General features: G+C 36.1%; 1 protein-coding gene across 1 annotated transcript in view; it reads left to right on the forward strand.

The window, feature by feature from the left end:
* Positions 1 to 14,338, forward strand: part of LOC143026522 (protein O-linked-mannose beta-1,2-N-acetylglucosaminyltransferase 1-like) — a 58,074-nt gene that overhangs the window by 18,496 nt on the left and 25,240 nt on the right. The window contains exons 6-9 of the mRNA XM_076187064.1: positions 465 to 595; positions 720 to 784; positions 4,147 to 4,305; positions 8,913 to 9,014. Coding sequence (XP_076043179.1) covers positions 465 to 595; positions 720 to 784; positions 4,147 to 4,305; positions 8,913 to 9,014 — 457 coding nt within the window. The remainder of the gene's footprint in view (positions 1 to 464; positions 596 to 719; positions 785 to 4,146; positions 4,306 to 8,912; positions 9,015 to 14,338) is intronic.

A 14,338-nucleotide genomic window follows, 5' to 3' on the forward strand; every position in this document is an offset into this window, starting at 1 on the left:
ACAGTGTGGGTGCTCAGTTTCTTAATACACAAATTTGTCTTACTCCTAGTGCTTATTATTTCTTTGTACAGGCCTTTGAATTGTTGAATTGTTGAAAAGGTGCCAATTTCTAAAGATGTGCTTGGGAAAAGTGGTTGTTCCCCATGCTCCCCTATTAGCTATACCATTGATGGTGGAGTGGGGTGCCTCAACCTATGATTTTAGTAAAACTGCTAATATATTGAATGTATTCTATAGATTCAATGTATATTTTCCTATATAAGTCAAGGTATTTGACCATATAGTCATATGTAAGGATATCTACACCCAGATAATACTTCATTCAAAACAAATCATATTTCAAGTTGAAAAATGCAAAATGGAACACATGATTATCATACTTTTGTAACACTCAACTAGATGAATACACTGCAGATTCCTGCTGCACAGTTTTCACACATGGCCTCTCATCTAATTGATTCCAGAGCGCTTTTGTCCGGAATGGCCTCTTGGTGAACTTTGGGATAAACGTCGTGTCTTCTGTGACATGTATGATGGCTATGGGTCCTTCTGTTCTTGCAAAGATCCATTTGTTCCAATGGAGACTCCTAAACAGGTAATTTAATAAAAAAAAAAAAAGCTCTAAAACAAGTTAAATATATGAGTGATTATTACACTTAATGTTAAACAAAATAGGTGGAGTGTATATATTTGCCTTCTGTAAATTACCATTTTTCCAGACAACATGGCGAGAGGATATGGCCATTTTGATTTTGACTGCAACTAGAGGCCACTATCTCTACAGGTAATTTTTGTAATATGAGGAACTTTTTCATTCATAGTGAAGATCCTATCATATGAAAATAGCTTTAACATGGGTAGAAGGCTTATGCTTGTTTGGGGTATTGACTGAATGTTATTGTGTGGTATAATTCCCTCAGTAGCATGCAGCTGGTACTTTAGGGACTATGTGGGGCACCCATACAGACCAGAGACACACATCATTTTGTCTTTGTTTGAGGAAATGTCTATTTGGAGAGAAATGATGCCTCTTTATTGTACTGCAGCTGTCCCTCTGTTATGCTGCCCCCCCACTCTTAGTATTGTCCTGTACCATTTCTTTGAGTATATATTTCCATTTTTGCCTCTGTCTCCTATAGTAGAAGGAAGAAAAATTACTGCCACCAAATTTTCCTACTTGGGTCATAAAATATGGCTAAATTAGGAGAGAATGATGGGACTAGACATCTTGCTCTCTGTAACTCCAAGGGGTACATTCCTTGGAAAAGTCAAGGCATAAGAGGGCCTGGGAGAAGTTTTCTAATTAGAACCCTAATGTTTGGGCCTTTTAATCTGTGAGGATGTGGTATAAATGAGAATGAAAAGGAAGAGATAGGCAGTATGTTTGTGAGCAGGAAGGTGGAGGTGTTTGGATTAAGCGAAATAAAATTGAAAGGGAGGGGTGATTTTAAGTTTGGTAGTGTAGTGGGGAGGGTGTCGGAAGTGAGGAGAGGACAAGGCAGGGAAGGGGCTGTATTAGTAAGTGTAGAGATAGTAAAGCATGTGGTGGAGTGGAAGGAGGCCTCTTCAAGGTTAATGTGGGTAAAGGTGAAACTGGGAAGGGAGGTCTGTGTCTTTGGTAGTGAGAAGAGTGTAGAGCAAAAAGAGGGATTTTGGATAGATTTAAATGAGTAATTGGAGAGTTTTGGAAGGAATGTTAATGTAGTGAGACTGGTACATAATGGTTGGGAATTTTGGAGTGCCAGGCAGAAATAATAGTGGAGAATTAATGGAGATGTGTTTAGAGAGTTGATGATAGCTAACACAGTGTTTAGGAAAAAAGTCAAGCATAAGCACACATGGGAGAGGGTGGTGAATGGAAGGGTGGTTGATAAGGCATTAATGGACTATGTAGTGGTATCCAAAAGAAGAGTAGGAAGAGTTTTGGATGTCCATGTTCTTAGGGGAGAGAGTGGGGGAATATCAGATAATTTTTTGGTGGAAGGTAAGTTGAGAGTGAAGGATAGGTGGAGAAAGAGGAAAAGGGTAGAAAGTAGAGAGGTGCTTAGAGTGAACTGTTTAAATGAGAAGCTGAGAGAAATGTGGGAGGTGGTAAAGGGGTAGAAGTAGGAGTGGAAGAGGAAACGGTGTGTTTCAAGGAAGGAGTGACAAGGTAGTGCAAAGATGGTATGTGGAACAAGGAAGATGGGAGGGAATAGAAGGAATGGTAGTGAATGGTGGGATGGTGAAGTGAAGAAGGTTGTGAAAGAGAAGAAGGGAACACTTAGGGATTGGTTGCAAAGTAGGACAAGAGAAACATATGACAGGTACAAAGATAAAAGGAGAGAAGCAAAACATAAGATAAAGGAAACAAAAAGGAGATCACATATAAAATGGGGAGGAATATGACAGAAAATTTTGAAAGTAATAAAAAGATGTTTTAGAAGGAAGTTAAGAGAGGAAGGGGAAGTGAGTCAAGTAGCAGAGAAAAGGTAAAAGGTGTAGATGGACAGATGTCAATGGAAGAGGAGGCAGTAAGGGGAAGATGGGCAGAATATTTTAGAGAGCTGTTAGATGTGGAGGAGGATAAGGTAAGGAGAGATTAGTGGTAGCAATGGGAGGTGCTAAGAAAAAGATGGTGATGGCAGAGGGGAATGAAGGAGGGTGACAGGAAAGGAGAATGAAGGAGAAATAAGAAAAGATGAGGTGCAAGTAGTTTTGAAAATTATGATAGTAAGTTAGTCACGCAAGAACGTTTCTGTCTGAATTCATGCTGGCTATCATTTATCAAACAGTTACTTTCTAAATAATGTTCGATAGCATCTCTGATGATAGTTTCCATAATTTTTCCTATGATTGAAGTCAAGTTTATAGGCCTGTAGTTATTTGGTTTCTTTTTGTCACATTTTTTGAATATGGGAGTAATGTTAGCAAGCTTCCATTCTCTTGGGACATCTCCGAATATGATAGATTTCTTGAAAATAATTTCTAATGGAACAATAATCTCATTTTTCACTTTAAAATTCTTGGATGCCAGCTATCAGGCCCTGGTGTTTAATTAACTTTGAGTTTTTCTATACACCTTTCATTTTTTTTCTTTTGTTATATTTACTGTAGTAAGTTCACCCTAGGCTTTTTACAGGTTTCAGTTTGGAATTAACTTTGAAGTGTTTCGCTTATGGATACTGAGCTAAAATAATTATTTAAAATATCACACATTTCATTCTGTTACTCTAAGTCCAGTATTTCGAAATTTTTCGATAATATATATATATATATATATATATATATATATATATATATATATATATATATATATATATATATATATATATATATATATATATATATATATATATATATATATATATATATATATATACAGCATATTTACCTAGTTGTATTTTGCAAGCTCTGTAATAAGCTCTAAGAAGATACTAAAAATCCTAAATCCATTAAGAAGCAAAGAGAAAGAGTAGACTTGATTATAGTGTTCAGGTCACTGAAAGGGATAGACAAAATTACTGAATGTAGAGGAAGATAGTTTTCTATTGTGGGAGTAAGAGATGCCAGAAAAATTATTATGATAGGAAAGGAGAATGATAGATAAAAGAGGAGACACAAATAGCATTGAGAGAGATACAAACATACATACCAAAGAGGCTATGGATTGATGGATTGGTTTCTCCATCTACAATATTTTCATTGCTCTTTTTTTCCTACTCTCATCAGTGTGGTGATTCTTAAGCTTATGTTTATCTGGATATAGATTAAGATTTAAAAACTAAACTGAATCCTAGTTTCTTACATCTCAAAAATGGTACAAAATTGTTAAAATCTTATTCTGAATTAGAATTTTGTGGTTCAGTTACTAAGGAAGACCATTTTAATCACTTGATTTCCAGGACAACCAGAACATGTATGAAATATGTAAAGAAGTTGAAGGCACCAATAAAAATGATTTAATCCCAAGTCTTTGTTCCATTCCTCACCATAAAACTATCTTACATAAACCAAAACAGAATTTATCAAACAGGTCACAAGGTTGAAAGACATTGATCAAATCAATCTTCATCTTTTCAGTTTTAGGACATCTTAGCAGCTGAATAAAATTCTGTGACAACCAATAAGATCATCTTTTGAAGTGTTGTTCCTCTCCTTCATCAGGCTCCTGAGTCAGGTGTTGCAGCAACCAGGGGTGAAAAAATGGCAAGTGTTGACTGCAGTTGATGGTAAAAATGAGGAAGTACTGAGGCTTCTTGACTGCATGGGTGTCCATTATGTTGTGCATAATCCAGAAGGCAAAAAAGCCTTGGGGATATCCAGGTAAGTAGCAGGAATGAACCAGTTTTAAGGGTGCTCTCTCACTACAGTCAGCAAAGCACAATTTGATTCACTTCCTCAAGCCTCTTTCCTTTCAAACCTACTTCCAACTTGCTGCCATCCTCCCCCTTGTATACCTCATCACCTTAATTTTACCCACATTTACCTTCAACTTTCTCCTATTACATATCCTCTCAAACTGTATCACTAACTCCCTTAATCCTCCCTTTGACCCTGCCACAAGCGCAGTGTTGTCAGCAAAGAACAACTGGTTCACCTCCCACTTTTCTCTATTTTCTTTAAACATCTCCAATCCCCTACCCATTACCCTCGCATTTACCTCCCACACCATCCTATCCATGTACACATTGAACAGCCATGGTGACAACACATCCCTGACACAAATTAAAACCCTTGATGTTAGAAAATCATATGGCCCAGACAGAATTGCAAACTGGATACTGATAGAATGTATGGAAGAATTAACTGACAAAATAAACATCATAATTAAAGTATCACTTAAAGAAGGAAAAGTGCCAAACATTGTACCAATCTATAAGGGAAGTAATAAAGAAGACCCATCTAATTACAGACTGGTATCACTGACAAGCACAATAGCAAAAATTTGTGAAAGAATTGTCAAAAATAGATGGGTAAAGCACCTGGAAGAAAAAACTACATTAAATCCAAATCAATTTGGATTCAGACAAGGTAGATCATGTACAACAAATCTGATCTGCTTCTACTCAAGATTAATAGACATAATACAAGAAAGAGATGGGTGGGCAGACTGTGCCTTTCTCGACCTACAGAAGGCATTTGACAAGATACCAGATAGAAAACTTATAAAGAAGATAGAGTCAAAAGGTGGCATCAGAGGAAAATTATTGGAATGGATGAAAGACTTCCTGATTGGAAGGAAAATGAGAGTTGTAAATAGAGAAAAATTCTCAAACTGGGAAGAAGTGAAAAGTGGTGTCCTGCAGGGATCAGTACTGGCCTTGATCATGTTTGCCATATATATTAATGATGTGGATGAAGGTGTAGAGTGTTATATGAATTTCTTTGCAGATGATGCAAAGATACTAACGAAGGTAAAAACGGAGGAAGACTGCAACTCATTGCAACAAGATTTGGACAAGATCTGGAATTGGACCCAAAAGTGGGAAGTAAAATTCAATATAAAGAAATTTAGTATAATGGAGTTTAGAAAGAGTAAAAACAGAATATAAAAAGATTACAAAATTGGTGAAGAAAAGGTGAAAAAAGTAAACTCAGAGAAAGATCTTGGAGTGATGATTGGCAAGGACATGACACCAGATAAGCATATTAACAAAATATTTGGAGAAACTTACAATTTATTGAGATCAATCAAAGTGGCGTTTGCCTATTTGGACAAAGAAATGACAAAGAAAATCCTAACTACACTAATAAGACCAAAACTCGAGTACGCAGCAGCACTCTGGACACCCAGTACTAAAAAGAACATTGAAAAACTAGAAAGGTTACATTGAGCAACAACCAAACTAGCACCAACTTTTTCCGAACTAACATATGAGCAAAGACTGTCCAAATTAGAACTATCAACTTTGGAACAGAGAAGAGAAAGAGGTGACCTGCTGACTATCTACAGAATAATGAAAGGAATGGAAGTTTTAGATAGGGATGACTTGTTGATATGGGACAATGGTAAAATGAGAAGACATGAAAAGAAACTAAAAAAAGATAGTTATAGAAGAAATTTAAAAAGGAACAGCTTCCCACACAGAGTGATAGATACATGGAATGAATTAGACAATGAAACAGTGTGAGCAAACACTATACAAGATTTTAAGAAAAAACTTGATGCTGAGAGATACAAAGGCGGGTCACCACGAGCATAGCTCCCTTCTCGTATAATACAACTAGGTAAATACAAATAGGTAAATACAGCCTTATCATTGCCTCAAACCACTCACTCTCTCCATTTCAAATTCTAACACAGGCCCTACTACTCTTGTAAGAACTCTTGACTGCCCTTCACAGCTTTCCCACAATCCCATATATTTGAAAAACCTCCCATAGTGCCTTCCTCTCTGCCCTGTCATAAGCCTTTTCCAAATACATAAAGGCCCCCAAAACACCCCTACCTTTTACTAAAGCTTTCTCACATATTCATATTACAAAAATTTGATCCATGCAATCTTTACCTTTCTTAAATCCACATTGTTCCTCACCAATTACTCTCTCTGTATCTCTCCTAATCCTTTCATTTAAAATCCTCCCATAAGTCTTCCCAACTACACTCAATAAATTTATCTCTCTGAAACTACTACACTTACCGTATCTTCCGGCGTATATTGCGCGACTTTTTTCCGTTGGAAGGGCTTAAAAATGGGGGGTACACGTTATCCGGTGGTGTGCATTATCTACGGCCTACGATAAAGATTCTGCGGCTGTGTGTGTAATTTTTTTTTCACAATGTGACGATGTTGGCCGTCACAAAGTCAGGAGGCACACTTCTCCGTGACGTTCCATGAGAAGAAGAACAGCCATGGTGACATGAAAGAATATGCCAGCATGGGCTACCGTATATAAATATTTGGTATAGGTAGGTACCTATCGAATCTTATTTTTCATGTTTAAATAGGCCTAAACACCATGAAACATGATCAATATTTATGATATTTGCCCATGTTCACAGCATCTTAGTTTGAATTTTTATGTTGGCTTTGTTGCTTCACTTTAGGTATGGTACAAATTCCGTTGCGGCCGTTCATAAAATCGTGTCAAACACCTAACTATAACACCCTCTTTCGGGAGTTATATTAACTAAACGTCACCTCGATGAGAGACTGTCCTATTTCACCACTGTCATTGCAGGTTCAAAGCTAAAACGAAACAGTCTGTAGTTTGTTTCAGTATTAAATAAAATAAAAAAAATGGTAAAGACGAATTATTTCCTCAAGATATAAAATGAACATTTTCTGTAAAAATCCCGAAATTTTTCTGTATATTTTACTTTCAATAAACTTTTTTAGATCATATTTCCAAACTAAGCTACAAAGTAATAAGGGACCAACGCACAACATGAGTCATATACCGGTACATGTAGTTCCGACTTTTTCTTAGTTGTGTCCTGATTGATGCCTAAACTGACACTTAATTTAGTGACAAATCAACAGATTTCCCAGCGGTGGCTCTAGCCAATGAAAAATACTTCTCCATGTAACCTCGTTCACATGATATAAATACCGAGGTAAAACTGCGCTATAGACAAATGCGATCGGGCATGCGCGTTATACGTCGGTGCGCGCTATCTGTGTACTGAGATAACGAAGTGCATGGGTGCGCATTATAACCCGATGCGCATTTTAAGCCGGAAAATACGGTACATTTGTCCCCTTTTCCCTTGTAAAGTGGAACTATACAGGCATTCCTCTAGACCTCTGGCACTCTACCCTCCCTTAGACACACATTAAGCGACCTCACTAGCCTGTCCACTTTTACTATACCTTCCTTCATCAGGCACTCCACCATGTGTCTTACCTGCTTTCATCTACTATTAACTTGGTGGTTACTTCCCTGTGTCTTAATTTACCATTTATATACCTGTAAAAAAGATTCAGTTCATCTTTGCATTTACCTACTACACCTTTTCAAATTTTATTTTTACCACCCTGCAAATTCTTGTACAGTACTACCTTTCATTAACGGACGTTAATTAGTTGTGTTTGTGGTGTTTTCGCTGTTTTTTGTGCTGTTGTTTAGTGCTGTGCAATCACTATGCCACCCAGAAACCACTCCAAATCAACGGATTATTCACATCAACAGACACCGTTACCCCCCTTTTAGTCCGTTAATGAGAGGTAGTACTGTATAGTCATTTCTAGCTTGCTTGTAATCATCTTTTGTTTTATAGTTTCTTCTCTTCCTCCATTTTGCCTAAGCCATATCCCTGGCTTTTTTTTTTTCTTTTCTTTTTTTATTGTATAATTTTTGTTAAACCAGTCCTGTTTCTGCTTCTTCTTTCCACTAGTTTGTGGCATATGTTTGCTCATTCCCCAATTGTAAATGTCAAAAGAGATTTCCCATTTCCTCCTTATTCCTGTGGTATTCATGACTTCCTCTCAGTTTGCTTCTTCAAAAAAAATTTCAATCCTAAGAAATCTGCATTCCTAAAATAGTCTCCCTTGCCTGTCTTTCATTCCTTGGCTCCATTTCCTTATCCTCTTGCTGAAATTTAACTGTTATATGTGTTTATGACTGAATGGAAGGAAGTGTCATCAAAGACAATGTAAGAAACCTTTCTTTTATCAATTTCCTATTTATCTTCCATCATAACTTCCAATAGAATATCAGCATACTTCAAATAAGTATGGACCTAACTATCTTCTGCTAGTTTGCTTCCCAATGTTTATCATTATGATAATGAAATTTATAATGATTCAGAATATTCTTTCCTTTTTGGAGTAAGAATATACAAAGACATTGGTTTTTATTTTTTTTGCTTGAAGTAACCCTTATGACAAAAGGAACAAATGCAGTAATTCATATTGAATTTGCATGAACTTTGTAAAGGGTGCATCTGTAGAATATGTTAAATGATAGAACTTGTTTCTCTCCCCTAGAAACTTAAGATTTGGTCTCTATGCAGCAGTGCAGCACTTCAACAGTACAGACAAATTCATTGTTCTTGAAGATGACCTTATCCTCACTCCAGATTTCTACTCGTAGGTACTTGTTTTGTTTATATTATTGGATTGCTTAAAGTGGATATTGATTTCAAAGGACCCAGACTCAAACTAAATCAGATATTTATTTTACTTGGATTTAAATAGCCTTTGAATGCATAATATCAGTAGAGTGACTATAGATACCTGACTATTAGCTTGATATAAGGATGTATGATATCTACATAGGATTCCCAGTACCTCAGCATACATTGAGACTAAGATTTGTTCTAGAACTTGAAATCTTAGTGTGATTTTTAGGAAGTCTTAAGTCAATATTTCTTAAGACTATACATATATACATATACCAAGGGGTTTTTCCCCTTTACAAGGGAGGGTGCCAAAGTCAAAAGGCATAATTCCACTCGCACCCATTTCATCCATACCCACTTCACTCCCATTCACTACCCCTCCCTCCCTCTTTTCTTGGCCCCTCCTGGATGATGGCTCAACCCTGCATCTCACCCACTGCCCTGGGTCAGAAGCAATGCAGCAAGACACAGCACATCCATAGCAAGGCAGCTTCATTTAATCGGCGACCCCCCCATCCAATCCTGTCATGCAGAAAAAGAGAAGATAGAGAGAAATGTCTTCAGGATGTGTCAAAATATCATTCATATATAATCACTTGTTAACCCCCATCCCCAACCCACTCCCTTCCATGCATCACAGCATCACCCATATTCAATCATTCTCCACTCACCCCTATCCTCTGTCGTCTCTCTTCCTTCCTCAACAGGCATCCCCATCTCTCTCAACACCCCTTTACCCCATCCATCTCATCCTTAGTTGCCTCCTTCTGTTCACTCCATACACCTCTGCCTTCTTTTACTAATCTTTCTTCTCCCATTCTTTCCATGTGTCCAAACCATCCCAGTACTCTTTCATCAACTCTATCTCCCAACTCTTTTTCCACCCCTGCTCTCCTCCTTGTTTTGCAGTCTATCCTGCCGAGTAACCCCTACCATACTTCTCAGACATTTAATCTCAGAAGTGCTGCGATTGAGTGCGCTTATCTAGTGGTTTTGTCACCAAATACAAAGGAATCCAGTTGTTATTGTATGAGATGGGTAGAATGTGGTTCTCGTGTGACTGGTAAAAGCAATCCAGTTCTTAAAAAATATATAGTTTTGGCAAAATGGAGAAAGAAAAAGAAGAAAGAATAAATAATGAACCAACAGAAAGAGGACTGGATGTAAGTGTAGTGGAAAGTCCAAGAGGTGTCATCCCCAAATGACATTGTTTGATAGATACGCCAAGGAAAAACCAAAGGTGGGAAAATTACAGTTCTTCAGGGTTTCAAAGAAACCCAGGTGAAATAGGTAAAAGCTTAGATATAGATAGAGAAATTAGATATAGTAATGCATTGAGAAATTGCCAAGTAAATGACTTAATGGAAGAAATCATAGATTTGAAATTGGATTACCAAGCTGTACTTAGGGAATTGATTACTTTGCGTAAGAGTAATGAACAAACAAAGAATTAAGTGACCTAAAGAGTGAAACTGAAATCCTCAAAAGAGAAAACAAAAGAATGAAAAATGAAGACAAAAAATAAAAATGAAGAACTGAAAAAGGAGGTCAAAGAGCAATTACAAGTAGTGCCTGGAAAGGTGGAATAGTCAATCAAAGAAACAGACCTCATTGAAATAAAAAATCAATGGAAACAAGAACAAGAAAATCAGAAAATATCCTTTAGAGAAATATTACAAAAGCAGATGGAGGAAAATACGAAAGAAACAGTTACGAAAGTAATTAAAGAAAAGGAAAATTGGGTGAGAGATACAGTTGATAAAGGTAAGTGTATTGTGGTCCATGGAGAAAAGGAGAAGGAAATTTTGAAAGAAATACAGGATGAAGGGCAAAATTTTGATAAAGAAATAGATGAAATCCACAGAATAGGCAAATATTCAAAAGAAAAACAACATAGACCTCTGAAAATAAAACTAAGAACTCAAATGATAGCCAAGTAGGTATTATTGAAAGCGGTTAAATTGACAAACAGAGAGAAATTCAAACATATAAGGATACAAAAGGAAATGAGTGATAAGGAAAAAGAGAAAGACAAAGCTCTCAGAATTGAAGCAAATGATAGAAATGAAAAGAGAACAGAGATGGATTTTTTTTTTTTTTTTTTTTTTTTTTTTGAGAGTACTGGACTTGAGACTGAAAAAATGATACATAAAAAAAAAAATGGAAACTTAAACCAAAAAAGAAAAGATAATATTAAACTAAAAGTGGCATACACAAATATTGATGGCATGATCTCTGGAATCAATTAACTAAATGACTATTTAGAAATAGAAAAACTTGACATCATGGGAATTGTAGAGACCAAACTGAAAGGAACTATATCAACAAGCATAGTGGGACAAGGTCTATACAACCACTGGGTGAAAAATAGAACAGACAAGCATGGTGGAGGTGTCATGATATTGACCTAAAAGGGTCTAAATGTGACAAAGGTTAATGAAAGCCAAGGCAATGTAGAATTAATGATGATAGAAATTGTAAACAAAAAGATGAAAAGCAGAAAATTTGTAGCAGTGAATGTACCACCAAAAACATGGACTTGGTTGGATAGTGAACATTCTAAATTACTGTAAGACACAATGAATGTGCTAAACGAGTTACTGAAAGAGGGTGGAAACATAGTAATCATGCAAAGGATATAATCTGGGAAGAAATGATAGTAAAAGGGGGAGAAGAACATTGGAGCAACATCCTTCTAGATATGACCATTGAATACACCCTAACACAATGGGTTAAGGAAAATACTAGATATAGAAACAATGAGGAACTGTCGAAACTATACTTAATATTAACTTCTGAACCAGACATTGTGAACAAAATGGAGTATAAAACACCAATTGGAAAGAGTGACCATATACTAATAGAGTTTGAATTAAAAGAACAGAACAATGTAGGTAGGAATGATAAACATAGAGAAGGAAGATTAATGTACAACAAAACAGATTTTGAAAAACTAAGACAATTTTTTCAAAACACAAACTGGGACAAATTCTCTAAAGAGGAAACAAAGATGGAAGACAAATGGAACATATTCAAAGCAAAGTACATGGAAGGAATTGACAAATGTGTACCAAAAAAGAAACAAAAAGAGATTTATATAAAGTGTTGGTATAACAAAAGGTGTAATGAGGCTAGAGACAGAAGAGACAAAGCCTGGAAAAAATGGAAAAAAGACAAAAAACATCCAAATGGCAAACATATATAGAATTTAGGAATGAATATGTGAATATATGCAGGAAAGAAAAAAGAAATGAAAAAGATATTATAGACAAATGTAAGGATCAACCTAAACTCTTTTACAGATATATAAATGAAAAGCTAAAGGATATACATGAAATAGTGAAATTGTGTGAATGAGATAAAGAATATATAGATGACACAGAAATGGCAGAAGTTATGATCAGACATTTCAGGTCTGTTTTTACAATTGAGAGCTCACAATTTTGGGAAGATGGAAAAGAAGAAAGACCACCCAAAATGAAAGAAATAAAGGTAACTCAAAAAAGAAATAAAAGATCAAATAAAAAACCTAGATGTTAGGAAATTGCATGGACCAGATGGAATAAATTGGATACTGATAGAGTGTATAGATGAACTGATAGACAAACTATACAAGATAATAGACTTGGTACTCAAAGAAGGAAAGGTACCACAAGATTGGAAAGATGCAGACATAGTACCAATATATAAAGGAGGAAATAGGGAAGATTCTACAAACTTCAGACTGGTATCCCTTACAAGCATAGTAGCAAAAATATGTGAAAAAGTCATCAGAAATAAATAGACCAAACACTTAGAAGAAAATAAAATGATAAACCCTAATCAATTTGGCTTTAGAAGTGGAAGATCATGTACCACAAACCTAATTTACTTTTACTTGAGATTAATTGAGATAATACAAGAAAGAGATGGCTGGGCAGGTTGCGCCTTCTTGGATTTGCAGAAGGCATTCGATAAAGTATGACATAAAAAATTAATAAGAAAAATTGAAAAAATAGGAGGAATACAAGGTAAGCTGCTGGAATGGATGAAGGATTTCTGAATTGGAAGAAAAATGAGAGTGGTACTTAGAGACAAAAATTCGAACTGGGAAGAAGTGAAAAGTGGCATCCTGCAAGGCTCTGTATTGGCTCCTTTAATGTTTGCCATATATATAAATGATATGGATGAGGGAGTAAATTGTTACATGAACTTCTTTGCTGATGATGCCAAATTACTCAAGGGAGTAAAAACGGAAGAAGATTGCAGATCGCTACAAGAAGACCTAGACAAAATATGTGGATGGAGTCAGAAATGTGAGATGAAATTCAACATTAAAAAATGTAGCATAATGGAATTTGGAAAAAGCAAAAATAGAGTATCAGGTCAATATAAGATCGGAAACAAATAAGTCAAAAAAGTTAATTCAGAAAGGGACCTGGAAGTAATCTTAAGTGACTTGACACCTGATCAACATGTCAATAAATTATTTGGAGAGACTTTTAACTTATCAAGATCAATGAAAGTGGCCTTTGAATACATGGATGAGGAGATGGTTAAAAAATAGTGGTTACACTAATAAGACCTAAACTAGAATGTACCGCAACACTGTGGGCACCCAGCACAAATAAGAACATAAGAAAATTAGAAAGAATTCAAAGAGCAGCAACAAAAAGGGCACCTACACTGTCAAATCTGACATACGAACAAAGATTGAAGAAATTACATCTGTCAACACTGGAGCAGAGAAGAGAAAGAGGTGATTTGTTGACCATTTACAGAATTATGAAAGGGATGGAAATTCTCTATAGAGATGACTCATTAAAGTGGGACAAAAGAGAAATAATAGGACACGAAAAGAAACTAAAGAAGGACAGTTATAGAAGAGACCTGAAAAAGAATAGCTTTCCACATAGAGTGATTGATGTCTGGAACAAACTAAACGGAGAAACAGTGGATGCCAAAACTATACATGATTTGAAGAATAAACTGGATGCGGAGAAATACGAAAACGGGTCACTACGAACATAGCTCCCGTCCCATAAAATACAACTAGGTAAATGCATTCAAACTCTTTCTTTCTCTCTTATGTTTCATGTTTCTACCTCATACAGTGCTGTCAGCACAATTATCCCATCATACAATCTCCTCTTAGCATCCATTCCCTAATGTCTATTTCTCATTACACTTTTCAATCCTCCAAGGTATTTACTTGCTTCTCCCAGTCTATATTCTACCTTTACCTCCACTCCCTTTCCTGCCACATATGCCCCCATGTATCTAAAGTAATTGACTTCCTCCAGCCTCTCTCTC

Source organism: Oratosquilla oratoria, chromosome 6 (genome assembly GCF_046742065.1).
Source record: "Oratosquilla oratoria isolate Oo_2021 chromosome 6, ASM4674206v1, whole genome shotgun sequence".
In the NCBI taxonomy this organism is placed as follows: Eukaryota; Metazoa; Arthropoda; class Malacostraca; order Stomatopoda; family Squillidae; genus Oratosquilla; species Oratosquilla oratoria.